Raw genomic sequence first — 18,198 nt, forward strand, 5'->3', positions numbered from 1 at the left:
TTGGTTAGGACATATTCTTTTTCATTTTATTTATTTATTTTTTTATTGTTGACAGTCCAACATGCACAATCAATCAGATTCAACAAGTGAGTACAATTTCTGCACAGACAGCTATATCATGTGAATTATGATATTTATGTATGTTCCATGCACATGACTTATACATGAATATATAACTAAAGCACAATTTTAGTTTTACAATGATGCATATTAACAGGTATCTGAGCAGTGATGCACACACACACACACACACACACACACACACACACACACACACACACACACACACACACGTCCTTGTACTTCCACGTTTATGTTTAAAATAGAACATTTTTAACTGTCCACTCTCATTTTGGTGTGCAAAAAAGTGAAGCTAATCATGTTCTTAGAATGCAGCAATTAACTTACACATAAGGGTTTGACGGACAGTCACACTTTGTTACATCTCAGCTCGTCTTTTCAGAATTTAAATAAATAAATAACAATGATGTACTCACCTAACACCTAACTTCAACTATGCCTATACCTGACCTCACTTTCAGACTAAAACACTCGTCCTCAGGTTATTCTCCCTTAAATGCAGCTGTAATCAGTATTTTTAGATTAAAAATGGATCACGCGATTACTGTGTTAAAGCGGTTGCTAGTAGTGATGAAACCAGAGAAAACGATTATCTTAACCTGCAGTCCCTTTAAGCTCCACTGAGTGTTTCAGCGTCTGTTGCTTTGCAGCTCCCAACTTCACTGTTATGGTTCACTCTCACTGTTGTCATGAGCGTTGTCCACTGTTAAAGTACCTGCCCAGCACCAAACAGCAGACTAACGTTGCTCCATATCTGCTGGATGTGTAAACAGGCAGCTGTTTGCTGACGTGTACGTCATAACAGCTTCAACAGTGATAATATGTCAACACTATATTCACAGCTTGCTGCCCTTTTACCATAACCTTTAGCCTAGACTTAGCCTAAACCTGATTCCAAGACTAAAGTATTACTGAACCTCTGACGAAGACCTAACTAGAACTTCCAAAAACAAGGAATTTTCAAAGCTGGGTCACATAAAGGCAGAGGTACAAGAGCACGCACGCACGCACGCACGCACACACACACAGCTCTGGTGCCTGGTGTATATGGCGTTTTCTGAAAATCTTTGTGTACTTCGTGTGTGTGCTGGTCTTCAGTTTTGTTAGCCCCCCCATGTAAGATCTGTGTGTGTGTGTGTGTGTGTGTGTGTGTGTGTGTGTGTGTGTGTGTGTGTGTGTGTGTGTGTGTGTGCGTGTGTGACACTCTGCTCTACAGTATAAGTCCATATCCATAATATCCAGGTCTAAAAGTTTTAGGCCTGAGTGAACTTTAAAGTCACACCCTTCCTCCCTCTCTCCATCTGTCCATTCCTGCTCTCCTTCCTGTTCTCTTTACCCCCTCATCTCTCTGTCTTTTTAACCCCTCCTCTACCCCCATCACCCCCCCCTTTCTCCTTCGCTCCATCCCTGTCCGGGGTTAACCGCAGCAGGGACAGCGCATGAGGTCAGTGCTCAGCTCGGCAGCGGCCATGTGGTTCCCATCTTCCAATAACGTCAGTGTGATTTATGAGTGGCCCACCACAATCCCAGCACAGCCCCCACAGTACAGTACCATCAGTTCTCCTTACCATAATAAACTTAGACCCAGCTCTGCCGACACACACACACACACACACACACACACACACACACAGAGGCCTGTATGTAAGGGTTGTGTGTGTATACAGTATGTGCATGTGTGTTAGCGTCCGCATTTGTGTGATTGTATGCGAGCGCAGGTATGTCAAACATTTTTATGCATGCATTAAATGTTTGACATACCGTTTGTATGTGTCCAAACGGGGACGTGTTTGTAAACCTACCATTTGGTGGGGGCTTGACGTCTGTGTCTCCTTGCTGGTTCGAGTTGTCTGATTGTCCTGATTGTTCTGAAAGAAGGAAAAAAAAAAGGGGAAGGGAGATGGTTAGTCAGGTGGACAGATGTCTGGACGCTACCCAAGGTGAGGGGGCAGGATCGCATCAGAGGGAACTCGTCAGAAACTCAACAGGAAATGGCGCCGTCTTTCATTCTTTCCACTGAAGAGAGACAGACGCGGGGCTGAGATTAAAGATGGAAGCATATTTCTGCTCAGGTTGAACCTCAGTTGAAAGTCATAAAATGGCGAATCAGAGGGTTAATATCCTCACTTCTGGAGACTGTCACTGTGGGAAAATCACGTTTCAGCCTCAGGTTTGGAGTATCGTCGAGAAAAACACTCGTGGTTCTTTCTACTCGTTCAGGGACTCCCACGCACTAATGCACACACACATTATTTCAGTTAGGGCCTCAGACGGTGTCGAAATCAGCTTTCCATTGCTGACTCGTGAGCTGAAGGTAAACTGCACGTTGTGGGTTCGGGGCGTTGTTTGGAGCGTGTCTCCTGGATACCTTGACAGCCACTGTTCTCTCTTTCTATACCTTTTCTTCAGGGACTCAGGCTCTAACATACGCACTGTTTCAGTTAAGGCCTTCAGCAGCGCAGATTGGGTAAAGTGTTAAACGTCCACCGCTGCCTTGTAACTTGAGGGGTACTTGTAAAACATACACTTCGGGGTTCTCGCCATTGTTTGGATTGCATCTCCCGTGTGTGTGTTTACCTTGACGTCTACAGTGCCGGGCAGGCGGAGAACCACCTTTCTCAGCTAGTTTTGTTTGGCACACTGGCTGAGATTCTTCTTCGGATGCGTAATGCAGCCTTGTGGAGTTTTATGGTTGTATCATATATACCATTCAGGCCAATTACCCCACAGCTCTGAAGCTTTAAGGCAGTCCTGGGCCAAGCCTCTCTAGCCAGAGCGTGGCCCCCTTGCAGGCAGTACTAGGCCCCCCGATCTCAGCGTCTTCTGAGCCCAAATCAGCATCCTAATCTTGGGTGGCATTAGTGGACGACGTGCCAGCAAACTGCTGCACCATTCACCCTCTCTGTGCGTTGCCAAAACCAAGAAAACAAAAAGAGACAAACAAAATCACCTCATCACTCTGGGTCAAAAAGAAGAGGGAGAAACACAAAGAGACAGAGTTTCTTTTTTCTCGCAACACTCTTCCCTCATTCTGCCGGAGTGAGAGTCCATCTTCACATCTCTCTCCCGCAATTCCTCTCACACTCATTCTGTCTCTGCTTCTCTTTCTCTCTCGTGCTGTCGCTCTGTGGAATCCTGGCAGCCATCTTAGCGCTTGGCAGCCATCTTAGCTTTGGCGGTACCCATGCATTCCTGCTAGCTGACGGCACACCCACACACACGCACACACACGCGCGCGCGCACACACACAAACAGACACACATGCTTGCAAAGCACACTCTCTCTCGCACACAGACCCAATGGTCTTAAAGATAAAAAGACCTACAGAGGATATGCAATGCAAATGGAGGGAGGATAAAACCACTGGGATGTTTGTCTGCAGTTCTGAAAGTGTCGCGCTGTCCGCCCAACAGCGCGCAACAGAGAGTGCACGAGTTTAATAAAAACGAGAGACGATCACAGATGTCAGCCGCTCTCATGAAGTGTAAGGAAGGACGGAAACAGGAAAATAAAAGAATCGTTCGAGGCAAATAAGGTGATCATGTCGGGTGAACCGGGAATAAACGAAGCCTGAGGCCTTTCTTATCGCCACGGCGCTCACCCCGACAATCCTGATCACGCATTTCACTACGAGCACAGACCGTTAAAACCTTTTAAACCTGTATGCCTCTGAAAAATCTCTCTTCCACTGTGTGACAGTTTCCAAGCCAAAATTCGCTGCCCCGTCGTCATGACAACAGGGATGGCACACCACAGTTACAGTCCCTAATGATGAGTGGTTGTTGGAGCCTGCGTGTGCATATGTGTCGCTGTTTGGCCTGGCAATTAGTTTGAATGAAGATAATAATATAGCCTACTGGCTTGGGCTCAATGTGTTGTTTTGTTTAAGTATTTCTTGGCACCAGACAGACCGCCGGCCGCTGTGCTGCACTATAACAAGGCTGACTTTTTACTATATCGGTCTCTCTGCATTTTAAGGTGTTAAATCCACTCCAGCTACATTATCAACCACATTTCCAAACTCGGCTTTCATAACTTTTCCGTTCTCTCGGCCAAATGCAGCAGTCACCCATCTCTGAAAGAGTGAGCCCATCCCGTGTCGAATGATCCTCATGTATGACATGAGCTCCTGACCTTTTTTGGGTTGTGGACCCTTAAAAATGGAGAAATGTGCACTTGTGACTCTTCTCGACCATAATGACTGTTTCATTTGGAAGGATTTTAGAGCCCTGAAAAGGTGAAGGTGGACTGTTGATTATTTCTAATAATAATGATGATCTTCTACTTGCTTTAAGCCTGTAATAATCTTTTTTTGTCCACTTGGGGGCAGCAGAAAGAGCCTGACCTTTTAGCTTGTGATAGCTAACATGTTAGCAAATGTTTTCCCTGTCTATTACAACACCAGGCGGATACGACAGAACATTAGGATTCACTTTGAGTTGTATTTCCAGCTAATGAATTTAAGTCCAATGTTCACTCTCCTTTCAGTTCTATTTTCAGTCTTCACCAACTTCTGGAGGCAATATTGCTATAAATATTATGGCCAGCTGTTTGAGAGCTATAAAAACCAAAACAATGATCTGAAAGAAGCTGAAACTGTCCATGGAGCGGAAGGAAATATTTGTAAGTGCTGCTGTGAGGTGCAGCTACCCCTTCAGGCTTGTTGTGATGTCTCGTCTCAGCCCTGTGACTCAGTACTGAGTGGCAGTAATAAGTACAGTTCATTGATGATGAATTGTTGATGATTGATGATTTTTAATATCTTTGAAATCAATACAAACAAATGCACCACCTGTCCATCAACCTAAGACCACCTACTGGTATTGGGCCTATACTGACGAATTAATACAAGAAGTATATGCAGTAATATCGGGTCATCCCCACACCCCCACCTAGGCACACACACGCACACACACAGGCCTGACACCGGCTGGGGTATATGGTATGTAACCACATTAGCATTTATGAACACGCTGGTTCAAATGCTTGCATCCGCACACACCAAACATGGATACACATGCCTCCAAAGCACAAACATGCTCTTGCACACAGACACACACGCGCGTTTAAACACAGATGAATCACCCTTATCTCCTGCATACAGTCGCCCCAAGGCCCCCTGCACACGCCCCGCCAGAGATAATACCGCACAGACACACACAGGCCACCAAATATATCATGCTATCGCTCAAATCACACACACACACGGACACAGTGAGTTCATTTTGTGCCATGGTCAGTCACTGCTGATATACTCCTGGAGTGTGTACACAAAAGTTAACACTGGCTATACATTTATCACACTGCAGATGCAGACAGAGGCTAATAACTCACACCCAGGCTAATGTACACACACTGGAAATCACACTTACTTAATCACTTCATTCATCATACGCATAGACACAAAAACAGCACAGCACAGCACATTCACACCCACATATACACATACACACAAGTGGAAATCATTACGATACACTTCAATGTAAAATTACATACACATGCTCACTCGCTTAGTCCACAACACAAGTGGCCAGTGCCAGCGCTAATGGACTCATTTACCGTGTGCACATTCATATACAAGTGCACATTGCTCACACAGGCCTGTTTTTTTTTTGTTTTTTTTTTGCTAATTTACCTAACAGCTTAGAGTGTTTGTTTGTGCATCACAAGCACACATGAGCAAACAGGCTCTCTGTAATCTAATGTGCACTAAGTGAAGGGGATTTTTCAGACTGATGACAGACTATAAAATTGACATCACCAGTCCAACGCTGAAGACAGAACAGAAGAGCTTTGGATGCTAAACTTGATGATGATTAGAAGGAAAGAATTCAGTCAAGCGTGTACATTTTCAGAAATACATTTTCTCATATTGTTAACAGCTTGATTTCCTCAGAATGGAAAATGTGTTCCTAATGCTCATAAAAAAGACGGGGAAATCTTCAAAAGAAAGGCACGAGCATTTAGTAACATGCACAAACCTCACCTCCCCTTAATCAGTAACATCAGATCCTTTGTTAATATTTCCCTCTGTGTCTCTGAAGGCCGCGTTCTATCATTATGCAAAATCTATAATCTGCAAAATCTGAAACAAAGAACTCTCCCCTGACCAGCAAACAGACGTGCACACACACACGCACACACACATTGGGTGGATATTTTTAGCTTGGATCAAAGGTGGATGAAATGCACACACACACACGTACACACATAGCTGTCCAGATGTAGCTAAAATATCTGAATTCTGCATGTCGTTCTGCATCAGTGTGTGAGTCTTTATGCTAAGCTATGCTAACCAGACGCTGGTGACAGCATCCTGTTTGCTGTATAGACATGAGACTGGTACCGATCTTATCATCTCACCTCTTAACAAGCAAGAAAACAAGCGTATTTCCCATAACGTTAAACTACTCCTTTAAACAGACATGGTGACATAGTGACATCATCATAGTTGTTTTGGCTTGAGCTTTCAACGCAAGCCTTCGTTACATATTACGGACGTGGAGTTTGAAATTTAACCCGCAGGGACAATAATACAGAAAATGCTATTGAATTGCATTATGATTTCTAGCAAGTCTTTCAACTTGCTGCAGCTCCCTTTCAAATTGGGCAAATGCCCACTTAAAACAAATGGTGGCAGGTCTGAGGTTTGAATGCGGTTTAAAATGTTCGAGGGACTGTGTACCCTTACTGAAGACTGCTGCTAACGTGCCCTCGAGCAAATCATTTGTGCTCTGCCCGCTAAGCAAAGCTGCTGAGGACCAGCAGCAGACGGCTATAGCTGCAAGAGCAGGCTGCTATCAAATGTGAACATGACACAGGTCATGTATAAATACATGCGAATGCACAGATATGACTGTCATTATAGCTGCAGCCTACAGCCCATGACCCCTCTGCTTCTCTGTCTCCACCCTCTGTGTGCGGTGTCATTTAAGGATAGCTGCGGAGACACGGTTCAGTTCACAGTCAAATGATAGGGGCCTCTTCCTCCGACTGCTCCAGAGCTCTGCGGACAAATCTACCACTGTTCTCTCCCGCTTCATCTCTGTCTGGCCTCTGCCTCTCCCTTTCACTCTCTCATGCTGTAACTCCCCCCCTGCTCCTCAGCTTCCCTGCCTTCTGTCTATATGAGCTGTGGTGTGTAGGTCATTCCTGGTGGAGTGTGTGGGCACCAGCAGCAGCTCAGTCTTGGGCTCTGGGTTAATGTGGGAATGCAGCTGTGGTGTTGCACCCATACATCTCTAGATGTGGCAGGAGGCAGCCCTGATTGTCTTGCACTCCACACATATGGAGACATATAAAGAGAAACACTAAATGTAATGCAGCATGTATACATGCTTTGCGCTGAGGGAAGATGGATGTAAAGCACACAGCATGCAGGCAAACTGCACTCACTGACTGACATATATATACAAGAGCGTGATTGAGTTTAAGTGTGTGTGGCTGCGCAGTCTCACCCCCTCTCTCCACCCCCACCCCCCATCCACCAGCCTCTGGATAAAGAAACCAAACAGCCTCCCCAATTGGGTTTCGCTTAAGAGGTTTATCGGTATGTTGCTAAACATTCTGACCTTTTTTTTAATCTTTAATGCGCTTAAAATGTTCCAAACCCTCCTAATCCCCACGGCTATCCCACACAGATGTTCACTCGGCTCTTTTATTGGACTTCATTTCAACCTCTTTTTTTCTTCTCCTCCTCCTCCTCCTCCAACACCTCCTTCATCCTCTCCACGTCCCTCTTCTCCTCCCTCCATCTTCATTCGCAGATTCGTTTCCGGGTTTTCAAAAATTACTCATCGCCCTCTGATCAACTGCCCCCTCCCTTCCCCCCGGTCCTTCAAATCTTCTATAAGCAAAGCTCATCCTGACTCTGGTTTATAAGCCAGTGCTTCTTATTGGACGCTGCTGCAGTTGGGGAGTAGCTGCTGGTACAGTACATCTGCCCCGGGAATGACCCCAGCTCGCTGTGGCCACCTTTAGGTTTAGACGAATGAACACAGTTGGGACAGGAAGGCACTTTCTCCAAAGGTGGCCCTGAATATTTCATGGGAATTTGTTTCATTAGATAATGTACGCTTGAGTGTAACAAGATAATAACAGGGGACGTGATCAAATCATATTGTGGTTACGCAGCGTTCCTGCTGAGCCATTAGGACATCTGGAACAGCTGCTTCAGCCTCGACACGACTGAGTCATCAACTTTGACTTTACACTTCCCATTACTCCTTCACTGACTTATGTTCTAAAATGTGTATCTCCAACGCAGGTTGCAAAGTTATATTTAAATCAATCTAGCAAATACATATATGTAGTTTGAATGGCAAAATCCGAGGCCAAAATATGTCCCTCCTTAAACGTATAGCTCTGAGTGCACGGTAATAACTGAAGCTGAGGCAGATGAATGCATCAACATTTTTTTGTCAACTCCTCTCGACAGCATTCCAGATTCTGGCAGTCAGGGAACAACATTTAAAGAGATACTAGAGAGCAAATGAACCTGAAACTATAAAAACAAGGGTGACAAGAACAGGATTTTATGAAGTGAGGAGGACACGCCCCTACCCCTGAAAAAAAGACCCTGAATTTGTTGAGTGACTTATGTCAGCACATGTCTATGCTCAGGTTTATAATAAACAACAGCATCCCCCTAAAAGACCCCAGTGTTCTGTGACTGGACTGATGGCCCATTAACTGTCAATGGCGCGACTCATTTTCGCTTACAAATCAAGACTGAGCTTTCAAAGCTTGTTGGAATAACACTCTGGGTTTTCTGTTTTAGGATGGATTTTCCCTTCTGCTATTTTTGGTGCTTTCCTGGGAAGTTTATTTGGCTTTCACATCCACACCCTACCTATTAAACCAGCAGCTTCAAATTCTGGCAATTCCTCTAGCACAATGATGGTGTCAAAATAGCAGTTACAGGCTCGGAGGCTTGCAAATTCCAATCTTTTTGATTCACTGAAACATCAACCCAGCTCTATGTAATCAATCTTTGTTCCCACATTCAGTGCAAAAGTGACAATAGTGCATCTCTCTGTAGTTCACTGAGTGTCTGGTATGTAACTCCATGTGACAGCCCAGCATGGGGCGATGTGATTAATTGTGAAATGTGTTTCTGTGCTGGTAGTGCTGAAGTGTGAATGTGTGGGCGCGAGACTATAAATACATCAGTTGGTGGCTATGGATGTGTGATTGTGTCTTATATATGTTTATGATAGTGTATATGTGCAAAAATTTCTGGAGAGCACATGTTGAGGCACAGTTGGAGATAAGCGTGTAAACATCTGTGACTGACAGCCTGAGCAGCAGAGTGTAGGAGGGAGACAGCATTCCTTTTAAAAAGACACGCAACATGCGTGTGCATCAGCATGTATAGCAGCTCGTGGGAGTATCTGCACGTGCATGCTCCCTGTGAGTCTGTTTCTATATGTGGGAAAGTTCAATAAATTGAGAGAGATAATTCCATGTTAGATGCACATCTGTGTTTGTGTGTGTGTGTGTGTGTGTGTGTGTGTGTGTGTGTGTGTGTGTGTGTGTGTGTGTGTGTGCACTGCGTGGCCGCCTGGCCCGAGCCCTGTGCCAGCAAGGAGCAGGTGTGGGGAGGCAGCCCTGCATTGCCCGTTGCCCATCTGCGTGGCCGTCTGTGTGCCGCCTGCGCCCTCTCTGTGCCAACGCCACACAGAGCTGGGGAGCCAGGGGGTGAGAGGGGGGTGAGAAGGGGTGAGAGGGGCCTAAAGGGAATCAACCATGGGAGAGAGAGGAGGGCAGGGGGTGGAAGGATGGAGGGGTGTGGGGGGGTGGGGGTGGGGGTGAGGGGGCGGCTGGCTGGCTGCCCATGTATACCCCCCCCCCTGTTTCTTTTATCTTTTATCTGTGCCTATGCTGATGAGCTGTGATGTACAGAGAGAGAAAGACAGGGAGGGAGGAAAAGGGAGACAGAGCTCTTTAATATCCTGCTTGTTCTCAGGGTAGTAAAGTGCTTTCTGTGCAGCAAGTTCACAAAAAAAATCCCCCATTGATACGAGCACGCTGTTCTGAGTTTTGACTATTACTCAGTCAGGAAATAACGGCGGCTTCCCGATCCTGATTCCACGCATTGTGTCTGTGCCTCAAACCTCTCTATCCGAACGCTCGCATTAAACCCAAAATGCACACGGAGAGGTGTCATTGCTGCATTTGGCCAGCAGATGTCACTTGTTGGCAGTGGGGGCACAATACAGCAACACATGCTAAAGAAATCTGCCTCTCGCAGGGGGAAGAGGGAGCAGTGGGAAAGATTTCAGCAGGGCTGCCATGGCTTTAGCACGAGGTGGGGGTTAGAGCTGAAAGCTCCCTGGCATATCTTGCTGCAGTCAATATTCCTACCAACATACAAAATATCTGTGGCAACAAAGAATTAACTCAAAATTTCAACAGAAATCATTTCCACATTGGACGCACTGGATGTCACATTTCCATCCCCAAAGAGACTTTGTGTGTGTTCCCGATCACGGCCGTGAAACATGCTTGGTAATGTCATAGAGTCACAGCTGGTCTGACGACATGGACAATAAACACACAGTGAAAAACACTCAAGGTCAGTCCAGACTTCAGGTACTAGCAGGCTTGTTTAAACTGCACTGATGATTGTGTATATTAAGTTTCATACAAACAGAACTGAGTCTAAAATGTATAGCACTGATGTTCAGAGCTCTGAGTGAAAGACATGAGCCACCCTGTGGTTCTCCCACGTTTCCTATGTTGTGATATACATGCGTGTGTGTCTGTGTGTGTGCAGCAGGGTCTGGGCACAAGTGGGAATGGGGATCATGTGATGCCAGTCCTTGCCAGGGAACGGGGGGAGAGAGACAGAGAAGGAGGAGGGGGCAGGGATATAGGAAGAAAAGGCAAAATAAAAAAGGAAAAAAGAGGAAGAGAGGCAAACAGAGGAGAGAAGTGGAGACAAGAAAAAGACAAAAAAGAAGTGAATGAGAGAGAGGAAGAAAGGGAGAGGAAGGAAAGAGTGATAGACTGAGAAAGAGGGGGAGAGAGAAAAGGAGGGTGGGGGGCTGGAGAGGGTGGGTTGTGAGAGCTGTGGGAACGTTTTGCCTCGCCAAGAAAGACGTGAGCAAAGAGAATAAAAGAAGGAACGAGAAAGAAAGAGAGACTTGTTGGCAGAGCAGAGGAGGAGAGGAGAGGCGGGTACAAGGGGGAGTGAAAGCAGCGTACAGTGGGCACCAGCTAGGGAGCAGACGCGATCAAACCCGGCACTACAGGGGAGACAAGGAAAAGCAAACACACACAGCACCACAGCCACCGAGAGGCAGCGCCGGCGCTTTGCAGCAAGCCAAACTGTTCTCACAGTTTCCCCCATTAATGAATCTCACACACATCACCATGAACGTAAATGTGACTGTGTGTGCTATGATCCGGGCCGAGCGCTGAAAGGGAGATCATGTGACAGAGGAGACTCTGTGTGTGTGTGTGTGTGTGTGTGTGTGTGTGTGTGTGTGTGTGTGTGTGTGTGTGTGTGTGTGTGCACGCGTTGTGGGGACTATACAGGGAGAGAGCTCAGAGCATGACCTTGTGAACTTTTGGCTAGGCGTTTTATCACTATTCTCCACTGTGTCAGTTCCCCCCCGGGGGCACATTCTCAGCACCAAACTCACAGTGGACAAGTTCATCTCACTTTCAGAGCCAGAGAGGAGTCATATTATTCTAGTCAAGGCGGAGATACTAACAGAATGCAGCGGGCAGTGGTACCCAAAAGCCCTCAGTTCACTGTGTCTCAGTAGGTTTGTGGTAATTTGAAGCTTGTGGAACTGGTTTGGTAACGTCAACTGAAATGACGAGCTTTAAAGCTGCTGTAATGAATATTTTTATATTAACAACTAATCAAATGATTAATGCAATGTGAAAGCTTGTAGTGACAAATCCACAGAGAGCTACCAGCCGACCGAGCTGCAGAGAGCATTAGCATCTTTTATTTTGGTTTTACAGCCCGAAACTTTACTGTTTCGGTTCATTTTCACAGGTCTCATCAATCTAATTTACAGCACCAGCAGGGAGCTTTCAGAGAAAAAGCTCGAAAAACCCACTGTACATACCTGCTCAGCACCAAACAGCAGGCCAAGTTAGCAACTAGCTGGTGAACATAGCGGCGCATTTAGCAGTAAAAAGCCGGATATTTCCCTCAGGAGTTGATAGAGATCAAAACTGAGCTCAAAGGAGAGATAACAGTGAACTTATATTTGTCAGATCACCAGAAACACGACTGCAAATGAATTCTAATGCTGCGCTGTGTCTGCTCCATCTTCACATAAGCCACTGAAAATGTCAGCCAGCTTGCTGTGCTGGCCCAAGTAGCCAAAAAAATAGAAATAAAAAATCCACTAATGCCGGCTAAAAAACTGTGAAATCAAAAATTCCTTTTGTGAGTGTGTGTCTGTGTTAACTGTTCAGTTCTCTTATGTTATATGCCAAATACTGTATATGTAAACACTGGAATGTTTTTTATGACTCCTCTTGACGTGGGGGCCGACAGATTAGAGTACTTATAGTAGACACAGACCTGGACAATGTGGTTGAAATCATGGCCATATATGAAAATACATACTCTTCATCTGTGTAGATCAGAAAGTTCAATAATTCATTTTGTTAGGTTTTATTTTCAGTTTCATTGAACTTTCCTCCAGCACCGCATGGCAGTAATGGAACTGTGTGCACAAGGAGAAAGGTTTAATGTTGTGTGCATGATCCAAGTAAGCTGCATGTGTGCATTTTGACTGCATGACACTCAAAGCCAGAGCTTCCTTTCAGGCTTCATGCAAATGTCATTTGTGTACAGGCAATATTCACATCATAAATGGACGTCATCATGAGGGAGCATTATGTCACTACTCTCACATTTTAACATAATGTCAACAAAATATTCTTCAAATTACAAGACAACACTGTTTGTATCACACCCCTCAGTCTGATCAAGCCGAGGCCAGAAAACACTAACGATTTATTTTGGGTTTGTGAACTATGCAAATAAATGCTCCCAAATCTATCTGGGGCTTGGAGGACGTGTTTTATGAGGTTGTAAAACTCCACACAAACACATAAAGCGGGCCTGTAAAAATAATGTGTGCTCTGCATAAATGCTCATTTGGACTAATGAATTAGGGGAGCGATGAATGGCTGTGTAAAACTCCACATCCTCCCTGGGTGATGCCAATGAAGGCATAATGTATGATGGGCTGATTTGTGAGTAAGTCTGCATGCTAGTTTTTTTCTCCGTATGCATAGATGTGTGTGTTGGAGGAGGGGTACACGTGTTGCTGTGTTTATGTGTGAGTACGCATGTCAGCAAGTCCTTTATGTGCATGACTAACGCTGCTCGTCTTAAGACCTTTGAGATCGGTGTCAAATAAGGACACAGAGTGAAAAGCTCTAACAAATCAGATCTGGGATAACACACACACACACACACACACACACACACACACACACACACACACAATGTACTGCACACACACAGAAGCACCAACGGAGGCTAAATACTGACTAGTGCTCCAGTAAACTTGGGAGCTGATCTGCATACATCCTCCTGAGGCGGTGGGGGTTTTCCCGAGTCAATCGGAAAGAAGTTCAAAATCACTGTTTCTGGGGAAGGAACAGCCAGATCAGCATAGCTAGAGCATGAACTGAAGATTTATTCTTTCAGCTGACAAACGGAGAGAAAACAGGAGGAGGAGGAGACAGAGACGCAGAGAGACAGAGATCGAGAGTAGCAGATGAGGCCTGAGAAAAAACAATCAGCCAAATGAGGGCACAGACAGAAAGGCAACCTTTGACCACCAGCTGTCTGGGAGTCACCGCCCAGCCGCATTTGTCAGTCTGTGTCCCTAGATGAACCCGGCCCAAGGGTCAGTGACTCCCAGCACAGCCGTGTGTTTGCGTGGCTTGTTTCCGTGTGTGTACACACACTGCTGCAGACTTGTGCACACACGCATTAGTGAGTCTTCCAGTGTTTGTGTGCATGCCGGTGTGTACAAGCTGTCTGCTATCTGTGTCAAAGCTGGCTTTATCTCTCAGGCAGATAAGGTGAGTAAACAACTGCCCTGGCCTTCCTGTCTCTGACATGCTAGCTCATAAATGCTCCAGCCTCCACCAGATGTTCCGCAGTATCAGGCACAGGGTACTAGGACAAAACGTCCAGGCGAGTCTGAGGCTCCAGCTGCAGCCGCAGGCCAGCCAGTGAAAGCCCACTACAGGAATAACACTGTGTGTCAAGTGAGAGCAGGTTGCTGCTGCAGCCTCATATATGAGGAACATATAGTTTTCATGGACTGACACAATCAGATTGACAACATAGTGAATCAAAAGGCATGTCCATACATGTCAGACGTACAGGATTAGCCTAGTTTGGACAGCTTATGGCTTCACCCCCCTTGTCAAGCTGATAATTGGAGATTTATTCCTACCATCTATCAATCCATCTATTAACTTATTAACCCAGATAAAAGCTTTAAAACCTGCCTTCCTCCCCCTCATCAGAATCAACACGGCGAAAAGAGATTAGAGCGGTGGCAATCCACTTAGCGAGTTCAGAAAACATATTCATCAATAAGCATCAGTGAACTCAGCCTTATTATCTCTGAACACAGCGTTCATGTGCTCAAGTGATGCACTTTAAAATCTGACCTTGTTTGAAGAACTGACATGCAGTATTAGGAATGGAGAGAAAAGCAGTAAACATTCAAAGACGATAGGAGGAAAACCACTGAAAAATGAGTTTTTATCGTGCAACAAAACCAGATAACTGAATGAGGTAAAATGTCCATAAAGAGAAAAGAAAATAGAATTCTGTGAAATGAGCTCACTGTTGTAATTTTCAATATTTCTATGCAGACATTTTTGACCATGACATAGGGGTGATTGTTTCATGTGTTGACGAACACATTCAACAATCATACTTAACACATCTGCCACCAAAACATTCAGATGGATGAATAATGCCGGTGCCATGGTAACACATCCCTCTCATGCATTGCATCCCTGCTAATTTGCAAGACATACCAAGGCAAAATGACCATTAAGTAAATTAATTTGAATGGGAACCCCGGCCGGCCTGTTCTTCCTCTGTAAAGGGATGAAATGTCAACGCAATGGCTGCCCTGCTCCCTATGGCTCCGTCGTATTAGATGGAGAGGATGTTCAAGTCGAGGGGCAGACCAGAGGAGCCTGCATCTGTTTGGCAGTCGCTCAGAAATGTCTAGCGTTTCACACTGCGCCTCTGGGATCGCTGGCGAAGCTCAGCCAGAAGTTTATGAAAAACAGGGGGAAAGAGGGAACCAGGAAGGAGAGAATATTGAGGGAGGGGTGAAGTGATGGAGCGCGAAGGAGAAGAGAAGAATGAGCTAGATGACATGTGAAGACAGAAAGAGAGATAGTGGAGAGGAGGAGGCTGAACAGCTGAAATGAGAAAGGGAACTGGTTTAAATGATGATGTGATATTTTCCATTCTGCCTGCAGTGTGTGTGTGTGTGTGTGTGTGTGTGTGTGTGTGTGTGTGTGTGTGCAGGGGCTCTCCTGAGGCCCCCGAGGAGCCTGAGGGCCCCTGGTGGGATCTGTGAGTGGATTCAGGTGAGGAACAGGTGTGGCCACACATAGAAACACATGCCCATGACTGTGTGCTAATTACACACTATGGATAAAGGACAATAGAATGTGTATATGTGTGCATGAGCACAACCATCCACATGTGTGTGAATCATGTAGAATTTGAATTCTAAACCATGTGCGCGAGGCTGCGAGACTGTGTGTGTACACTTTATGTACTGTAAGCACACACAAATGCCTGTGTATTCCTTGGATTAAAATGTGACAGGCGGCCCTGCCTTCAGTCAAACCCAGTCCTCCACAACAAACCCGCTCCCCAGAGCCCGGTCTTTGGTTTGGTCTCCGTCTCAGCTGTCACCACGCCTGCACTGTCTGCCTCCTGTCAGCCTCACTGAGAAAATACTCGGCAATTTATAGCCATAACATAGGATGCGTACACACAGGCATGCGTTCGCGCGTGCGCACATACACACACACACACACACACACACACACACACACACACACACACACACACACACACACACACCCATCCATGCATACAGCTTTAACGGGCAGACCAGATGAATATGCTTTGAGTTTTATTGTCCATTCATAGAGTGGTTGTTATGGCAAAGAACGAGGAGCTTAAGATGTTTTACACACCCATATATTTTGTTGATGTTAAGTTGAAGTACTTTGAATTATGTTTTTATATGACTCCCTGACTTACGAGTGCAGTAAGCAAAGCTTGTTCAGAATAATATCCACCTGGTTTGGGTTGTACCTGCTAAATGCTAAACTATTAGCTAGTTTCAGACTAGGTTTACACCAACACTAAAGCTAAAGAGATGTCAAAAGCTACAATAGCATCAGCAGCTACAACCAAGTAAAGTAACACAGCTAAGTGCGATCCTTTGTCAACGTAAATATGAATTATTTATCTGCGTAGAAGGAGAAATGTGTGTTTAGTTAGTAGCATTTATGCAGTTTAAAGTGAGTGGGAAATATCTGATTATGCTAACATAACCGATGCTGTTTAGTCATTTAATTTGATGCTGCTAGCATAATGTTTTGTCATTTGAGTTGTTATTTTTGGTCAAACGTCATTTAAAATCTTGGTTTACATCACTGTTAAACAGCATTTTGAGGTGACTATGACTCTTTAATCTAAAGGTCTTATATATTAGCATGCTAATGTCACGTGTCAGTTAGTTAGTTAGCTTAGCTGCGCGACAGCTACACTTGACAGTGACGACTAATACGTAAGAACTAGCTGTTGCAGTGTAACACTGATGTTATAACTAGGCTAAGTCTGAACTTCCAGAAAGCTTGAGAAACTGTTATGTCATTTTTATTTTGCACTATAAGAAACAGACAAAAATGTGTTATATATTGTGTTCATGTGCAAATAGATGCAGAAAAGAGTCTTTAGAGCATGAACCACAGTACTAGCCAGCTTAGACAATCACTGGAAAGAATTTAAAATGCAATTTGCTTTATTCTTCAGTGACTGTCAACCTTCTTGACCCAAACCGAATGAAATAATCCCCACCCATCTGGTATCTGAGGCAGGTTAGAGCACATCCTCTTCATTCCTATATATTACTCTCTCCCAGCCTGATATGGTCTACATACTATTCTACACAGCTCTGATTTAAAAAAAAAAAACACTTTAGGTCATATGAGCTTGATGACTTTGACCCCAGAGGCTTCCATATTTCTGCATGCGGCCAATTAGTTCCACTGGTTTGCGAAGACACGTTCATCCAATAAAACAATCAGCGTATTTATAAGGACTCCTAGATGAAATATGAGCCAGACCTGTTCCGCTAAGGTTTGGATCCACTGTCAGACCCTCCTCAGTGAGAATATGCACTAACTCAGGCCTGCAGGAGGGAGGTGGCAGCGTGTTTATTTTACTGTGGGCTGTATCTGGCCATCATTATCTCACACTGCAGAAGGAGAGCTGTAAACAGATGCTTGTGGCCCACTCAGCTGCAATAGTGCGTCTGGCTGTGGCTGCAGCAGGGGCGGGAAAGAGGATCTAAGGATGCTGACGTCGGAGGCATGAAAGTGGGGACAGAATGTGGCAAAAGCTAGCTGCGTCGGGGCTGAGGTTGAGATTGAATCGAGGGATGAAGCTGGAGCTGCTTTTGAGGTTACGAGGGAGCGACTATTATTTCTACAGCTGGCAACAGCGATGAAGCTGGGACCACGGGGTTGAGGCAGGGCCTGGAGCTTTGGCCTCTCCGTGGCCTGCAATATTATTACACCAACAGAAAGGTTGTTTTGTAATGGTCATAACACAGAGGGAAGCCATATCACTTCAAGATGCTCTTGCCGGAAAGCTCAACAAACACTGGCAGTGAAGTTTTCACAGAGCCGCGTGGCCTAAACAAACTGCTGTGGAAAGAATAGAGAGGGGGAAGAAAGTAAGAAAAGAGGGGTGTTGGGGGGAGAGAAAAATGAAATGGCGTCTCTGTTAGTTATAGTTGGGAGAGAGAGCGAGAGTGGGATCTGCTGCTTTTTTGACTTTAATCAAAAGCA

The 18,198-nt window shown here is 45.2% G+C and overlaps 1 protein-coding gene across 44 annotated transcripts in view; it reads right to left on the bottom strand.

The window, feature by feature from the left end:
- Nucleotides 1–18,198, bottom strand: part of nfixb (nuclear factor I/Xb) — a 131,235-nt gene that overhangs the window by 25,981 nt on the left and 87,056 nt on the right. For all 44 annotated transcript variants that reach the window (XM_070980553.1, XM_070980580.1, XM_070980560.1 and 41 more), the window contains one exon: nucleotides 1,884–1,949. In XM_070980553.1, coding sequence (XP_070836654.1) covers nucleotides 1,884–1,949 — 66 coding nt within the window. The remainder of the gene's footprint in view (nucleotides 1–1,883; nucleotides 1,950–18,198) is intronic.

This window comes from Chaetodon trifascialis, chromosome 15 (assembly GCF_039877785.1).
Source record: "Chaetodon trifascialis isolate fChaTrf1 chromosome 15, fChaTrf1.hap1, whole genome shotgun sequence".
NCBI lineage: Eukaryota > Metazoa > Chordata > Actinopteri > Chaetodontiformes > Chaetodontidae > Chaetodon > Chaetodon trifascialis.